The 16,664-nt window shown below is 42.6% G+C and overlaps 1 protein-coding gene and 1 long non-coding RNA gene across 3 annotated transcripts in view; one reads left to right on the top strand and one right to left on the bottom strand.

The window, feature by feature from the left end:
- Positions 1-2,436: 2,436 nt before the first annotated feature.
- Positions 2,437-16,664, bottom strand: part of LOC142248917 (uncharacterized) — a 142,020-nt gene continuing 127,792 nt past the window's right edge. The window contains exons 4-5 of the long non-coding RNA XR_012724961.1: positions 2,568-2,732; positions 2,437-2,478 (exon numbers count right to left, since the gene is read on the bottom strand). This is a non-coding gene — a long non-coding RNA (uncharacterized LOC142248917). The remainder of the gene's footprint in view (positions 2,479-2,567; positions 2,733-16,664) is intronic.
- DNAJC6 (DnaJ heat shock protein family (Hsp40) member C6) overlaps positions 14,732-16,664 on the top strand; it is a 110,098-nt gene continuing 108,165 nt past the window's right edge. For both annotated transcript variants that reach the window (XM_075320344.1, XM_075320345.1), the window contains exon 1: positions 14,732-14,896. In XM_075320344.1, the coding sequence (XP_075176459.1) occupies positions 14,875-14,896 (22 nt within the window). In that variant the 5' untranslated portion in view covers positions 14,732-14,874. The remainder of the gene's footprint in view (positions 14,897-16,664) is intronic.

Raw genomic sequence — 16,664 nt, 5'->3', positions numbered from 1 at the left:
ATTGCTTATGCAAGAATGGACAGCTATCAGTCAGGATTTGGTCCAGAAGTTGATTGAGAGCATGCCAGGGAGAATTGCCAAGGTCCTGAAGAAGAAGGGTCAACACCGCAAATATTGACTTTCTGCATTAACTCATTCTAACTGTCAATAGAACCTTTTGGTACTCATAATATGATTGCAATTATATTTCTGTATGTGATGTAAACATCAGACAAACACAATTAAAAACCAGAGGGCAACAGATCATGTGAAAAAATAATTTTGGTGTCATTCTCAAAACTTTTGGCCATGACAGTAGTATCCCCTCTACGTTTTACTACATTCTGTAAATGGGGAAGAGAGCAGCCAATGCTGGAGTTTTGGCAGAGGAATGTTGTCCCATTCTAGTTTTATGTAGGATTCACGATGCTACATAGTTCAGAACCTTTCCTGGATTTTTAGTTTCCTAATGCAAAAAAAATATTTTCTATTGGTGAAAGGTCTGGACTGTAGGTGGCAGATTCATCACTAGAACTCTTCTGCAAGGCCGTGCTATTTTGATGGATGTAGAATGGAGTTTAGCATTGTCTAAAGCCTGCTTTACACGTGTCAATTTTGCATACGATATCGTGACAATTTGTTGAACGTGTCGCACAAACGATTATTTGCCGTCACACGTACTTACCCTTCCATACGACCTCGATGTGGGCGTCGATCATCCACTTCCTGGAGTGGGAGGGACGTTCAGCGTCACAGCGACACCACGCGGCAGCCGGCCAATAGAAGCAGAGGGGCGGAGATGAGCGGGACGTAAACATCCCGCCCACCTCCTTCCTTCCGCATTGCGGGCGGGAGCCGTGGGACGCAGGTAAGCTGCAGTTCATCATTCCCGGGGTGTCACACACTGCGATGTGTGCTACCTCGGGAACATTGAACAACCGCACGTTCAATTTTTAGTAATTGAACGACGTGCATGCGATGAACGGTTTTTCGTTCAATCGCACGTAGGTTTTACACGCTACAATATTACTTACGATACCAGATGTGCGTCACTTATGACGTGACCCCGCCGACACATCGTAAGATTTATTGTAGCGTGTAAAGCCCACTTAACTTAAATATACAAGATCGTCCCTGATATAGACATTGTCTGGATGGAGCAGATGTTCTAACACCTCTATATAAGGGTTCAGTCACATCTGCGTTTTTAACATGGAGTTTTACATACTGTCAAAAGTTAGAAAGTTAGATAGATGATAGGATAGATAAATAGATAGATAGATGGTAAACACATGTATTATGTCCCACTCCCCTAAACATTCTAAGCTTACACCCTTTAGGTCACCCCATGCTGTTGTTTTAAATTATTTATAAATTAAATAAATAATTACAAAAAAAATTGTGGGGTACCCCCAAGGTGACGCTGACAGCTGAGGTCTGGTGTTTTCAGGCTGGGGAGGCCCATGGTTATTGGGGGGCACACAGTAGCGCAAGATCCCCGGACAGCAATGACGAGCATTGACGTCTTGAGTTCACCATAGTTCACTGTCACAGTTCTCATACAAAGTATTGCAAGAGATGACGGCAAAGAACTGAGGTGAACTCATCTCGTCACCGCTTGTCATAGCCGCCGACTCTTATACTACTTTGTGTGAGAACCGCAGCAGAAGATTTAATGATTCACAGACTGGTGAAGTTCTGACTATCATTGCTTCTGAAAGACTCTGCCTCTCTAACATGTTTTTTTTTATACATAGTTATGTGTTGTGATTCAGTGACCGAGGAGGATCAGAAAAAAGGACAAAAACTGGGAATCCCAGAGTGTCACCAGAGTGGTTGGAATCTTAGCGGACTGCAGACCTCACACTGACACACAACTAGAAGTAGCCGTGGGACGAACCTACGATGACCTGGTCGCCTCTACATAGCCAGAGAACTAATTATTCCTACAGAGAGAAATACAAGAAAAGCTAATCTGCTTCGGAGCAGTCCACTAAAAATATAGATAGCCCCCCACATATAAAGATTACGGTGATGTAGGAAAACACAATACACAGGAAGAAAACAGATTCAGCAAAGATGAGGCCCAAACTATCTATATAGGAAAGTATAGGAAAGAGCACTCTCTGCAGCTGTGCAAAACCCTAGAAAATACCAACACGCCTGATATGGAAAAATACAATTCCACCCAGACTTCACACAAGAAAAATCTGAAAATAAGCCTTAGTACCAGTGGCGTAACTAGAAAGCTATGGGCCCTGGTGCAAACTTTTAAATGGGGTCCCCCCCCCGCCAAAATATTTTCCACCCGACTTCACATTTCCCCAATTCATTTGTCACACTATAATTTTGTTGTAATGTTTTAGAGTGAACCATTAAATAAATATAGACATAGTTAACAAATACAGTATTTTAAACAAGCATTATTAAAATCATACAGAAACAAAAGGTTACTCACAAGAGTAGAGATCCACCTGGATATATGTCTTGGTAAGAGACCTACAAATAGAATGATCATTATGTTCAGCTTATTAAGTACATTATACATCATGAACATTAGACAAAGTTTGAATTTTGTGTTTACTTACAGAAATTGGTTTTAAATTAGTAGTTGTCAAATTCCTTAACCAGAAAGTAAACAAATCCAACTGAAATACAAATTAACTTGCAACCGCTCAAATCCATCAAAAATGTTTTAATTAAGACGTAATGGATATCAAAACATCAAGCCAAAAGGAATGATCTTTTTCTCACTATGAAAAGGAAAAGGGGACAGTTAGTGATAACACAAAGTATTTTTGCTCTCTGGAATAACTGCACTCTTTTTGACAAAGCTTTTGCAGTACCAAAAACTGTGCTGCTTTCAAATGTTAAAAGGATATTTGCTTTGTTTTAGAATGTAATGACATCATAATTTATTAATAATTGTAAGCCATCTTACTGTATCAAAGGCAAATAAGTTATACCAAAAAGAGGCAGTAGAAAAACAATAAGTGAAACCGAATTAGTTAACTGAACGAGTTAGTATCAACTTTTTGATAATACAACTCCCTATACCGAACCAACAGCACACTTACGCACACTGCATATTGCTAGAAGTTGCGCCGTCTTGCTTTAGATTCCGCAAATTTGTCAACAATATCTGAAATGTCCAATTTTCTGGCTCTATCACTTTCAATGCTTAGAAGAGCAAGGCCAGAAAGCCTTTGTTGTGACATGCTGCTTCTTAAGTAATTTTTAATAAGTGATAACTTAGAGAATGCTCTTTCAGCTGATGCCACTGTAACTGGTAAAGTGAGGAAAAGTAAGAAAGCTGTACATACATCTGGAAGTGTAGATGACAAAACAGCATTGTCAACTATAAGTAAGTGAGCCAAATCTTTAATTGTGGGAGATTTGGTGATCCCATCTTGAAGTGTGCTGCGAAAACTCAGCAACTGTCCTGGAAAATCTGTGGATATATCATCTTGATAATACTGATGAAATTTCACTGCTTCTTGAAACAAGTAATCATCTGATTTTGTAGCAAGCACACATGGCTGAATGATCTTAAATCTTTCGACTATAGTATTCATGCTACAAAATCTGCTTGATAACTGTGATGTAACTACATCTAAGGTAGCATTAAAAATTGCTGTTTTAAATCTACTCTCTGGATCCTGCAGTCTTTCATCTAAACATAGCTCATCAGTATGGCGCTTTACTTTAACTATTCGTTTATTCACAAACATTGCAGGAATCCCCCACTTATCTGCAAGTGTGATGGCTGTTTTTTTGGCATCTTCAAATTGGTTTCTGTAGCTGCTTAGAGCTTCAATTGTGTTATAAATTAATTGGGCAGCATTGGACAAATCCATATGTTCTGATTGTAGAACTTTGGAGATGGCATTTGTCTTATCCAAAATTTTGCTCTGTAGAACAAGGAGGAAGACAAACTCAAAAGACTCTATTTTTTTTCTAAGTGCCCGAGCCTCTTCTCTTTCTTTACTTTTGGTAGAAGTCAAGATTATCCTTGATAGTGCCTTAAGAACATCAAGAAATCGAAAACGTAGAGCAAGGATTGAATCGAAACGGGATGACCATCTTGTAGGGCACAATCTTTTTAAGGTCACAGAGGATTCAGAGGTGAGAGACTGTAGAAGTGACCAACGGGAGATACTGTCTCCAAAAAAATACATATATACTCTGTATTACCTCAAAAAAAGTGACACCTCTGGTACATGGCTTACAGCATCCTGTATCACCAAATTAAGGTTATGGGCTGCACAGTGAACATACAAAGCATTTTTCTCCTTCCTTTGAATGCGAATTTGAACACCTGTATACACTCCACTCATTGTTGCAGCGCCATCATAACCTTGCCCACGACACTTTGACAGCTGCAGTCCCTTATCTTCTATACACTTGATAATATCATTCTCAAGTCCTGCAGCACTCGGGTCTTCAACTACATGAAAACCTAAAAAGACCTCCTGTATATTTACAGCAGTTGCATGTTGACTTTTATCTCGGCTTATGGTCACATATCGGTGAATCTGACTTAACTGGTCAACTTTTGAAATATCCTGTGTTGTATCCATAATTATGGAGAAAAAAGCGGCTGCTTTAATTTCACTTACTATGTCATTTTCAACTTGTTTTGCAAGCACATCTATTATTTCATTTTGTATTTTGGGGCTAAGATACCTAGCTGTCCCCTGAGGTAAGTGGAGGAGCTCCTTCAAAATGTGGTCATATTCAGATAGGAGCTCTACAATGGAGAGAAAGTTGCCATTATTACTCTGTCCTATTTTTTCTCTATGACCTCGGAAAGCTAGATTTGACATTGCCATAGTCAATGTCACATTAGTTATTCGATGTAACACTTGTCTCCAAAAGTTTTTCTCTTTCAAAATCTGTTTTTCAGTTTCATCATCTATTGTTTTTTTTCTTCTCCAGTGATCATAAACAATACATGCATCCATGTGAGCTTGTGAAGCTTCATGAATTTGTATTTTGGCCGAAAGTCTTTGCCATTTTTGTATTCCCTTTGCCCATGCTGGTTCAAAGCCTAATTTTTTACGATCGCCAAATAACCAGCATGGCTCACAATAAGCAGCATTTAACTTTGGCGAATAGCATAGCCACATGACTGGAATAGTGTGCCCTGCTTTTGTTATTCTTTCATAGTACATCTCAGAGAAACATCTATGATGGACACCCTTATCTCTTGGGAATGGCCCTTTAGGCCTGCAAGGACCATTAGCAAGAATAATTTTTTTAACATTGGGGTCTGTAATTGTTATTGGAAAATGTCCTCTATCTGTAACATACCTTTCTCCAATTAACGCATGTTCTATACTGACACTTGCAGTGTCTGCACTTTCTAATGTTTCTTGTAAATCAGAAATGTTGGCACTTGTATGTGGCTCTACCACTTCAATATGGGCACTATCCACCTCGAACAATGACGGAGAACTTGTAACTGAAGGTATGCTAGGTCTCTCAAGCATCTCCTCACTTTGACTAGTTATAGTGGCAGTAGATGTAGAAGCTGCATAATTAGTAGACTGTGAAAAGTAGCTGCTTATTTTGGGTAGTTTTTTCATTTTTTGCTCATTTTCCCTTTTTTTTTTTACGCTTATGTGAGCCACTCATGTGATGATAGGATGACATTTTGTAAGATAATGTTAGTTGCTGTGAGGTGAGATTTATTAATCTGCAAACAAAAGAAATACACCAAAGTTTTAAGCCCTGAATATACACACTGCAAAACTTTGTGATTGTCCATACTGTACAGGTGATCACAAGCTAACTACAGCCACTGCATTTGGCTGACAGATTCGCAAACCAACTAAAGAAATATAAAATAAGTGTACCCGTACTAAAGACTCAAAATTCCTTAAATAGTACAGTACTGCTAGCTTGCCTTTAAATTTGCTGTCTCACGCTCATAAATGAGTAAAATTGCAAAATACTCTTGTAAAAACAAGCAACTTTGCATTTCATCTCTTTAAAAATCTCCACTCAAAAACAGAGGGATTTTTAATCCAGTAGCAACCAGCTCATTGCCCAGGTTACTGGCCAACTTGTATCATCATGTAGATGGGTATCTAGGTATAGAGCTTGCGGTACAAGCAATAACGCCTGCAGTCGCTGCCAGGAACCTGTCCGAAACACACAATCCGGCAAGATTCATTCACTCCTCCTCAATTTTTTCCCATGCTGCAGAGTTAAAGCTGCCTCGATCAGCACCCAAGGAGAGCACATGTTTCAGAGCTGAAGTGTAACCATGCTGCTGGTCTAAACTATCTTCAGGAGCACACTGCCCCCAGAAAAGCAAAAAGCAGGAGGCCAAGAAGCAGTGTCTTCTGAAGAGCAAACACAAGAACACCCCTTTTTAAATTGTTGCATACCCGAGCCATTGATCAGACAAATATATGGTCAACATTGAGACACTGAAAAAACAAACACTGATCACAATAACACCAATGGAAGACTGATTACGTATTCCTATTACTCACATGGGCAATAATGTAAAAGGACACTTACACAGAACTATATATATACAAGCATATACTTGCAAAGTGTTAAAGGGATTGTTCATGATAACATACTAAAACATATTGATGATGCATTAAATATATCAATATGAGAGGGGTGAGGCACTGACACCTGGCACCTCCATTGATCAGTTGCAATCTGCTCTGACAGTGAAGATAATAAGCGATGTATAGGGAGAAATCCAGCAAATCTCTCACAATGTTTATTGGCTCCTACTGAGTACTGCACTATATCTCCCATCAAATGAATCAAAGATAATCTACCGTGCTCAGCAATGGGCACTAATCAAAGCGAGGGGCTGCTGTGTTCTACTTCTACCCTATACAGCCCTTATTTCCAGCCACTGACGGAGCAGATAACAGGTGATCTGATAAGCCATCAATATGTAAGTTCAAGATAACCCCTGTAAACACCATGTTCAAACAGGTTTGAATTTTGACTTTCTTACTATTAATCACATAATAAAACATACATTGTGTCTAGTGCAAAGTTCAGAGCTGCCCCCCCCCTCCACGTACACTGACACTTGGGATACGGGATAATGATGGGGTACGGGATAATAAGCAACCAGGTTTCCCGTTATCTGAAATCCCTCTATCAGCACCCAGCGTTCCTATGTTCTGATATCCATCTTGTCCTCGGCACCCAGCTTTCCCATGCTCTGCTATACATCTTTCCCTCAGCACCCAGCTTTCCCATATCAGAGCATGGGAAAGCTGGGTGCTGAGAGAAGATTATATCAGAGGCATGGGAAAGCTGGGTGCTGAGAGAAGAGCCTTTTTCCCTCAGCACAAAACATTCCCATCCCATGCTTGTATCTTAGTCCCCCCTCGTATATAGTTCTCCAAATACTATAATGGCCCCCACATAGCCTTCCATATAGTATAAAGGGTCCCACATAATCCTTCATATATTAGCATGCACATCCATAGTCCTCCATGTATTATAATGAATTTCCCATAGTTCTCCATATATTATAATGCATTTCCCATAGTTCTCCATATATTATACTGCACCACAGTCCTCCATATTTTATAATGCACCCCCATAGTCCATGTATAATGTAGCCCCCATAGTCCTATCTGTATTATAACGCAACCCTACAAAACTTCATATTGAATTTTGCAGCCTCATACTCCTCCAAATATAATGCACCCCTATAGTCCATGTATAAGGTGTCCTTCCAGCCCCCTAGACCTCCATGTATAATGCAGCCCTTGTCCATGTATAAGGTGTCCTTCATGTTTATTATGCAGCCAGCCTCCCCAGACCTCCATGTATAATAATGCAGCAAGCCTCCCCAGACCTCCATGTATAATAATGCAGCCAGCCTCCCCAGGCCTCATGTATAATAATGCAGCCAGCCTCCCCAGGCCTCCATGTATAATAATGCAGCCAGCCTCCCCAGGCCTCCATGTATAATAATGCAGCCAGCCTCCCCAGGCCTCCATGTATAATAATGCAGCCAGCCTCCCCAGACCTCCATGTATAATAATGCAGCCAGCCTCCCCAGGCCTCCATGTATAATAATGCAGCCAGCCTCCCCAGGCCTCCATGTATAATAATGCAGCCAGCCTCCCCAGGCCTCCATGTATAATAATGCAGCCAGCCTCCCCAGGCCTCATGTATAATAATGCAGCCAGCCTCCCCAGGCCTCATGTATAATAATGCAGCCAGCCTCCCCAGGCCTCCATGTATAATAATGCAGCCAGCCTCCCCAGGCCTCCATGTATAATAATGCAGCCAGCCTCCCCAGGCCTCCATGTATAATAATGCAGCCAGCCTCCCCAGGCCTCCATGTATAATAATGCAGCCAGCCTCCCCAGGCCTCCATGTATAATAATGCAGCCAGCCTCCCCAGGCCTCATGTATAATAATGCAGCCAGCCTCCCCAGGCCTCATGTATAATAATGCAGCCAGCCTCCCCAGGCCTCATGTATAATAATGCTGCCAGCCTCCCCAGGGCTCATGTATAATAATGCTGCCAGCCTCCCCAGGCCTCCATGTATAATAATGCAGCCAGCCTCCCCAGGCCTCATGTATAATAATGCAGCCAGCCTCCCCAGGCCTCCATGTATAATAATGCAGCCAGCCTCCCCAGGCCTCATGTATAATAATGCAGCCAGCCTCCCCAGGCCTCCATGTATAATAATGCAGCCAGCCTCCCCAGGCCTCATGTATAATAATGCAGCCAGCCTCCCCAGGCCTCATGTATAATAATGCAGCCAGCCTCCCCGGGCCTCATGTATAATAATGCTGCCAGCCTCCCCAGGGCTCATGTATAATAATACTGCCAGCCTCCCCAGGCCTCCATGTATAATAATGCAGCCAGCCTCCCCAGGCCTCATGTATAATAATGCAGCCAGCCTCCCCAGGCCTCATGTATAATAATGCTGCCAGCCTCCCCAGGGCTCATGTATAATAATACTGCCAGCCTCCCCAGGCCTCCATGTATAATAATGCAGCCAGCCTCCCCAGGCCTCATGTATAATAATGCAGCCAGCCTCCCCAGGCCTCCATGTATAATAATGCAGCCAGCCTCCCCAGGCCTCCATGTATAATAATGCAGCCAGCCTCCCCAGGCCTCCATGTATAATAATGCAGCCAGCCTCCCCAGGCCTCCATGTATAATAATGCAGCCAGCCTCCCCAGGCCTCATGTATAATAATGCAGCCAGCCTCCCCAGGCCTCATGTATAATAATGCTGCCAGCCTCCCCAGGGCTCATGTATAATAATGCTGCCAGCCTCCCCAGGCCTCCATCTATAATAATGCTGCCAGCCTCCCCAGGCCTCCATGTACAGTATAATGCAGTCTCCCCAGGCCTCCATGTACAGTATAATGCAGCCTCCCCAGGCCTCCATGTACAGTATCATGCAGCCTCCCAGGCCTCCATGTACAGTATCATACAGCCTCCCCACCCCAGGCCTCCATGTACAGTATCATGCAGCCTCCCCACCCCAGGCCTCCATGTACAGTATCATACAGCCTCCCCACCCCAGGCCTCCATGTACAGTATTATGCAGCCTCCCCAACCCAGGCCTCCATGTACAGTATCATGCAGCCTCCCCACCCCAGGCCTCCATGTACAGTATCATGCAGCCTCCCCACCCCAGGCCTCCATGTACAGTATCATGCAGCCTCCCCACCCCAGGCCTCCATGTACAGTATCATGCAGCCTCCCCAACCCAGGCCTCCATCATGGAGGCCTGGGTTGGGGAGGCTGCATGATACTGTACATGGAGGCCTGGGTTGGGGAGGCTGCATGATACTGTACATGGAGGCCTGGGGTGGGGAGGCTGCATGATACTGTACATGGAGGCCTGGGGTGGGGAGGCTGCATGATACTGTACATGGAGGCCTGGGGTGGGGAGGCTGCATGATACTGTACATGGAGGCTCCATGTACAGTATCATGCAGCCTCCCCACCCCAGGCCTCCATGTACAGTATCATGCAGCCTCCCCACCCCAGGCCTCCATGTACAGTATCATGCAGCCTCCCCACCCCAGGCCTCTGACCACCGTGTACTCACTTTATATATATAAAAAAAAAAAAAACCAAGTACACACCGATCTTCTCCTTCCACTGCTGCTCTGTCCTGACGTCTCCTTGTTCCACTGCTGCTGTACTCCCTGGAGTCCCTGCTCTCCTCCTTCCACTGCTGCTCGTCCTCCTCTCTCTCCCGGTGCTCCGGTCGGCGTCCTCCCTCCCTGCGCTCTGTGCACTCAGCACAGCAGTCGCACAGGAGTGACGTCACCGCGCAGGCACAGGGGGAGTATGATGATGCAGAGCGGCGCTGGCCGCTCTATGCTTCATTATTACTGTGCGCGGTGACGGGGGAGGGGGGCCCCGGTGCCGCCGCTGACATCGGGCAGGAGGGCCCGGTGTCGGGGGCGGCAGCGGGTCATATAGTGGGCGCGTGCACTGTGACAGATCAGCGCAGCTTCTCTCTCACTGAGAGGAGCTGGCTGCTGATCTGCCAGGTCCCCGCGGGCCCCAAACTGCCCGGGCCCGGTCGCGATGGCGACCGCGGTAGTTACGCCCCTGCTTAGTACCTAAACAGCAAACAACAAGTAAATGAAGGCAACCAGCAAGGTACAAAGACCAGACTTATCTGAAATGAGTCCAGGTAGAAACAGAAGGTTAGGCTGGCTTCAGGATGTCCTAGAACACAGGAGGAAACATTGAGCAACGGCCAGGAACAAGAGAACACTACACAATTATATAGGCCAGTCAGAACCACCTGCCTTCCAATCCTCATCAGCTGTCTGGCCTCTATCAAGCAAGCCAGCTCCACGACTAGCATTAGCCACCAGAGGGAACCCAAAACTGGAACCCAGTCCAAATGTGTTCACAACAGTTATGTTACTGAGATGAAAATGGATCCTCGGCTGTGTTTCATTAGTAGCACTTACTTTTCCTGTCTTTGCTAACCCCATCCCATCTTTTTTGAGATGTGTTACAGCCATCAATTTCTAAATTAGTTATTTTTCTTAATTAAATGGAAAAATGTTCAACGTTCTATGTCCTGTAGTGAATAATACATGGCAAAGAGATTTCCAAATGACAGCATTATTGTTTTATTTACAGTTCACACAGCACCCCCAACAATTTTGGAATTGGAGTTGTAGTTCCAATAGCTCTGGTGACTTGCTTTGCTTCTTAGCTCCTATGATATGCCTGATTCTGAGCTCTGCTCAGTTACTAATCATTCTCGTGCCTGACGACTTTGTCAGTATCTGTACATCCTGATTCTCAACCGGCTACCTGACGATTCTTCCTATCAGCCTGCACCACCGGCTAGTGGCTACTCCGGGAACATAGTGCAGGCTCACACCCTGTGTAAGTCCATATCCCTGCACAGGCTATAAAGGTTGAAGGCCAGGGCTCTTTTTGGACCTGACAGAGAAGCCAATGCAAAGCCTGTCCGTGGCTCTCTTTTTTTAGTGCTGCCAAGCGACCAATAACAGTGCTTTGTAACACCATTTCGTTTACTGGGGAAGTCTAATTCTTTTTAAACATTTTTTTTTTTTATCAACAGCTTCAAATCTGCAGCAAATTGTGCATAGTTTGGTATAAATTGTAAAGTTTATGGGTTATAATTCTGTTTAGTTTAGTTTAGTTTTAGCACCCAAACCCCACCAATGAAAACCTCTGACCATCAAATATTTTGTGTTTGTTTTAAGAATATTTTATTTACATCATACAGAAAACACCATTTAAAGAGAGATTACCCACAATTACATGTAACATCTCTTGTATAGATTCTAAAGAAATATTCCAACACTCTTGCACCCCTCCAATCTATCCTAAACTCTGCGGCCCGCTTAATCCACCTCTCCCCCCGCTATTCCCCAGCCTCGACACTCTGCCAATCCCTTCACTGGCTTCCCATCGCCCAACGACTCCAGTTCAAAACATTAACCATGACATACAAATCCATCCACAACCTGTCTTCCCCCTACATCTGTGACCTAGTCTCCCGGTATCTACCTACATGCAACCTCAGATCCTCACAAGATCTCCTTCTCTACTTCTCTCTTATCTCTTCTTCCCACAATCGCGTACAAGATTTCTCCCGTGCATCCCCCATACTCTGGAACGCTCTACCTCAGCATATCAGACTCTCCCCTACCGTGGAAAGCTTCAAGAGGAACCTCAAGACCCACCTCTTCCAACAAGCCTACAATAACCCTCAGTCCAGTACACAACTGCGCAACCAGCTCTGTCCTCACCTATTGTACCATCACCCATTCCCTGTAGACTGTGATCCCTCGCGGGCAGGGTCCTCTCTCCTCCTATAACAGACTGTTTTGTGCTGCTAATGATTGTTGTACGTATACCCTCTTTCACTTGTAAAGCGCCATGGAATAAATGGCGCTATAATAAATAATAATAATAATAATAATTTGCTATTTACATGCTGTGAAAAAAACAATAATCTAGTGGAGATTTCAGACATTTACACTGTATGATGCCACCTGATGTTCACAATGTAATGTGCAGATATAGTGCACATGATCATTTCTCAATGTTAATTGGATTCCTAGATTTTCCTTTGGAATATCACATATCTATTTTTAACTAACATGTGAACCTTTGTAGTCACATCCTGCATTTAGGCTGATGTTTTAACTCTTCCCTTGCCAGCATCCCTGCAGCAATGACTATGACTATGAAGTGGAGTGCACTCACACCTAACAGTCCAGTATTTCATACCCAAATTTATAGAAATTTGAAACACCCTTATGTGGTCTCCCATCTTTTGCTCTTTATTCATTTTTCTGATCAGAGCTCCATATTCACTGCATCGACAGTCAACCGCTGAAGTTCTATCTCCCTACAGCCACCACTAGAGGGAGCTCAGGAGCTATCTGCATGTTACGGTACTTATACATTGAAATCATTGATAGCACAATATTCAGTGAGCTCCCCCTAGTGGTGGGTGCAGACATAATTTCTTCCACAACTCTATAGCTGTTTGAATATATTTTATTTTGAAATAGCTAAACAACGAATGTTAAACCCTCTGATCTCTCTTTGTAGATGCACAATTTCAAATCAATGGTGGTTACCCATTTTCAGTGGTAATATACTGGATCAAAGATCTGGGGCTCCAAGCATCTACATCGATCTGTCTCTGGGTTTCACCAAATTTCCAGTAATATATACAAGAACACCATGCTCAAGTTTAAAGGTGCAGATAAAAGAGTAATCTTTATTGCATGTTCATACAGCACAAGTGCAATATAGAAATGGTAATCTGTGCCCAGCTAGTCACCCTTCTAAAATGGGTTTTGTCATTATCTTCAAAAATGATCACCTATTCTTTGGACTTTTGCATTGGTAGGTGGCCAACCACTGGAACCCCTATAAATTGAAAGAATGTAACTCAGGTGCCCAATTGAAGCCAGAGGCCATGCATACACAGCATTCACTTTCTATTTGACAGAATTACAAGGGTGCACAACATCTCAGAGAAATAACTCATTAATCATAAAGCCTCTCCTTATAGAGATATGAAACACAGCAAGAAAAACTGGAGATTAAATGGCTAGGGTAAAAATAGTTATTTTATTGATTATTGTATTAAATATAGATAGAAATATATAGAAAAAAAACACACAATTAAAAACAAGGTGCTGTAGATGTTCAAGGAGAAGAGAGGGGGAGGGATAGGAAATGGAAAACCAGCCCTATCTTAATCCCACAAGCGGCAGACACATCAGTATAAATTAAGGGGGTATATAGGGAGTACCATATATAACACTCTAAATAGATAAATAGATATAAATAAGGGGCAATAAATAGAGGGAACAGGGCTATTGCACATATTGGCTTGTTAAGTTCATTATATTGCCCTATGTCCCAGCCATAAATTAGGCAGCGTGTAAAAAGGCTATTGCCCAAGAAGGTAAAGTTTATAATAGAGTCTCACCCATAAAGTAGTAGCCCCACCGATGTGTCTCTTACTGCCTAGAAACCTCCGACGCACGTTTCGCGATGTTATGGTAGACCCCTTCGTCCGTGTTTTTTTTTAATATATATATTTCTATCTATATGTAATACAATAATCAATAAAATAACTATTTTTAACCTAGCCATTTAATCTCCAGTTTTTCTTGCTGTGTTTCATATTTCTATTTGACAGCTAGATATTGCAAGTGCTGTATTTGGCCATCCAGTCCCACAGACAAAAAATCTAGTGGTGGTGCAAATGCTTGACAGTCATTTCATTTCGACTGAGAATTTTGGACCTCTGTTCTTGGGAGTGAGGCAGTGACAATGTATGGAACCCCACCAATCCTAACTTAACTATCCTTTAAGTACTAAATTTCTAATAGGCCTTTGAGTGGCGCTGATAATGCCGCCCCCTTCAATTTTTATTTGATAGAAATGTACATGAGCCTATGCCTTGATGATAAATGTTCTGACCAAGCTTTGACTCCCTCCCTGGCCTCAGGGGTAAATAAAGTGCACTCCATGCGAAAACAGCTCAGGGATTATTCCAGTCTTTCATATAATTCCCATTGTCCTGTTTTAGGGACAATGGGAATTGAACACTGATTGACTGGGGTACAGATCTGTGGAAATCTGCGAGGAAGGTGCAGGACGTGGATGAATCCATGCCATGTTTTAGAGCGAGTCTCGCTGACAAGTTGCTAAGCCTCCCCTTAAATCCACACAGGCCAACCACAGCACAAAACGCAATTGCTTGCAATAGTCACACATCAGTAGCCGCTCCATGGACATAGCACTCTGGTGACCTTTGACTGCCTGTGAATGACAAATCAAAACTTGGCATTCCCAAAAGCAGCTGGAGACAGAAGCCTCATATTCTCTGCATAGAAAATGAAAGACTCTGCACAGCAAGGTAAGGACCTTCCTTCTATACAGATCATGGGGAATACAGGCAATGGGCTTCATCTGAGCATCATCAAATTGTAGAGAGAAGGAGGCGAAGGATCTGATCTGTGCAGAAGATAGAACTGATGTGTATAGAGAGGGAGAATCCCATATACTATACTATGTATCAAATAATCCACATACAATGACAGCGCTATTCACTTCCCATCCACAAAGCGAGCAGAGAGAGATCACTTTTGGATACGGTGCTTTCTATAAACATGGAGGGATGGGAGAGAGGGGGGAGGGGTGAAAAAAATAGGAAGACGCAAAAAATCAGGAATAGGGTAAAGTAAGGAATCATCTGTACACGTGTAGGACAATCCTAAGGTTTCCGGCTTCTACGGTCTCTACAGCAGTGAAGGAGTTAATGCATGAAGATGCTTCACTGTGAAACGGACTCCATCTTCCTTTCGGTTGCTGAGGACAAGGATGTGCGATATCCATATGTCCATAGGGGATTGTAGAGCCTGCTTGTGCTCTATGTGTTTGTTTACGTCATCATGTAACGGTTGGATGTTGTCCTTGATGAGCTGCGTTCTTATATAGGAAAATCCCAGGAACCTGCCGGTATCTGCTGACTCCACTTTTTTTTTTCTAAAGTCCTTGTATGTGCTCTCTCTATCCAAGTGCTTCTAAAAAGAAGCATGTCACACACAAAATGCGGTCTATCGGAAGCCAAAAAGCAGAAAGTCCCCCCATAAACTCTGAGTATGTATGTTAGGCTGCAATGCTACCAAAGCTGATTGGTGGCGTCTCTGCAATACGTTGTGGTGAGCACTCAGCGATGCAAAATAGAGAGAAATCAATGACACGACGTATTTATAGAGAGCGCTTCATTTCAATGTCAGTAGAAAGAAGCTGAAGGCCTTCACTTGTGTCATATAGGTATTAATAGAAAGCAAAATTCTAGCCCATATATCAGATTTTCTGGACTATTTGGCAGGAATATTTTGGAAAAAGCTTAGTAATAATCCAGGATTCCAAACGCCCCGCATCTGGTGGACCAAAGCACTTTGGTTTATTATTTCATTCTGCAATTATTTAATTAATCCAATTAGCAGGCTAAATGCTGGGTTTGCAGACAAACAGGACTTCACCAATTCTCCAAGTAAATATATTTCTAAAGGTGCTATTGACATTATCTTCTCACCAGATGTCAGTAACAACCAATCCAATCCACACAGGTAAAGAAATCAAACCATAAATGTCCATAAATTATTATATGTGTAATAACGAGAAATGACACAGGAAAAAAAGTATTGAATACATGAGGAAAGAGAGGTGTAAAATGTTATGTTATGAAAAGTCATTACTCCAGCTGAAATCTATCAGTAATTAGAAAGCAATCCTGCCACTTATTGAAAAATTATATCAACTGGTTCAACTGATGGCCTATAAAAAGGTGTCTCATTACCAAGGTGCCACACAAGAATCATCTCATGATGAGTAAAACCAGTGAGCATTCTCAAGACCTTCACAACCTTATTGATATACTAATGGTATATTATATATATATATATATATATATATATATATATACTAATGGTATATTATGTGTATATATATATATATATATATATATATATATATATATATTAGTTTATATATACAAAAGAATTTATAAACTACTGAAGGTTCCAGTGAGCACTGTTGGGGGCATAATCTGGAAGTGTAAAGAATATAATTTCACCATAAACCGGCCACAACCAAATGCTCTTCAGGAGATTTCTGAC

Source organism: Anomaloglossus baeobatrachus, chromosome 8 (assembly GCF_048569485.1).
Source record: "Anomaloglossus baeobatrachus isolate aAnoBae1 chromosome 8, aAnoBae1.hap1, whole genome shotgun sequence".
Classification (NCBI taxonomy): Eukaryota; Metazoa; Chordata; class Amphibia; order Anura; family Aromobatidae; genus Anomaloglossus; species Anomaloglossus baeobatrachus.
The sequence above is the reverse complement of the archived record's forward strand: the minus strand, read 5'-3'. Positions and strand labels throughout refer to the sequence as shown.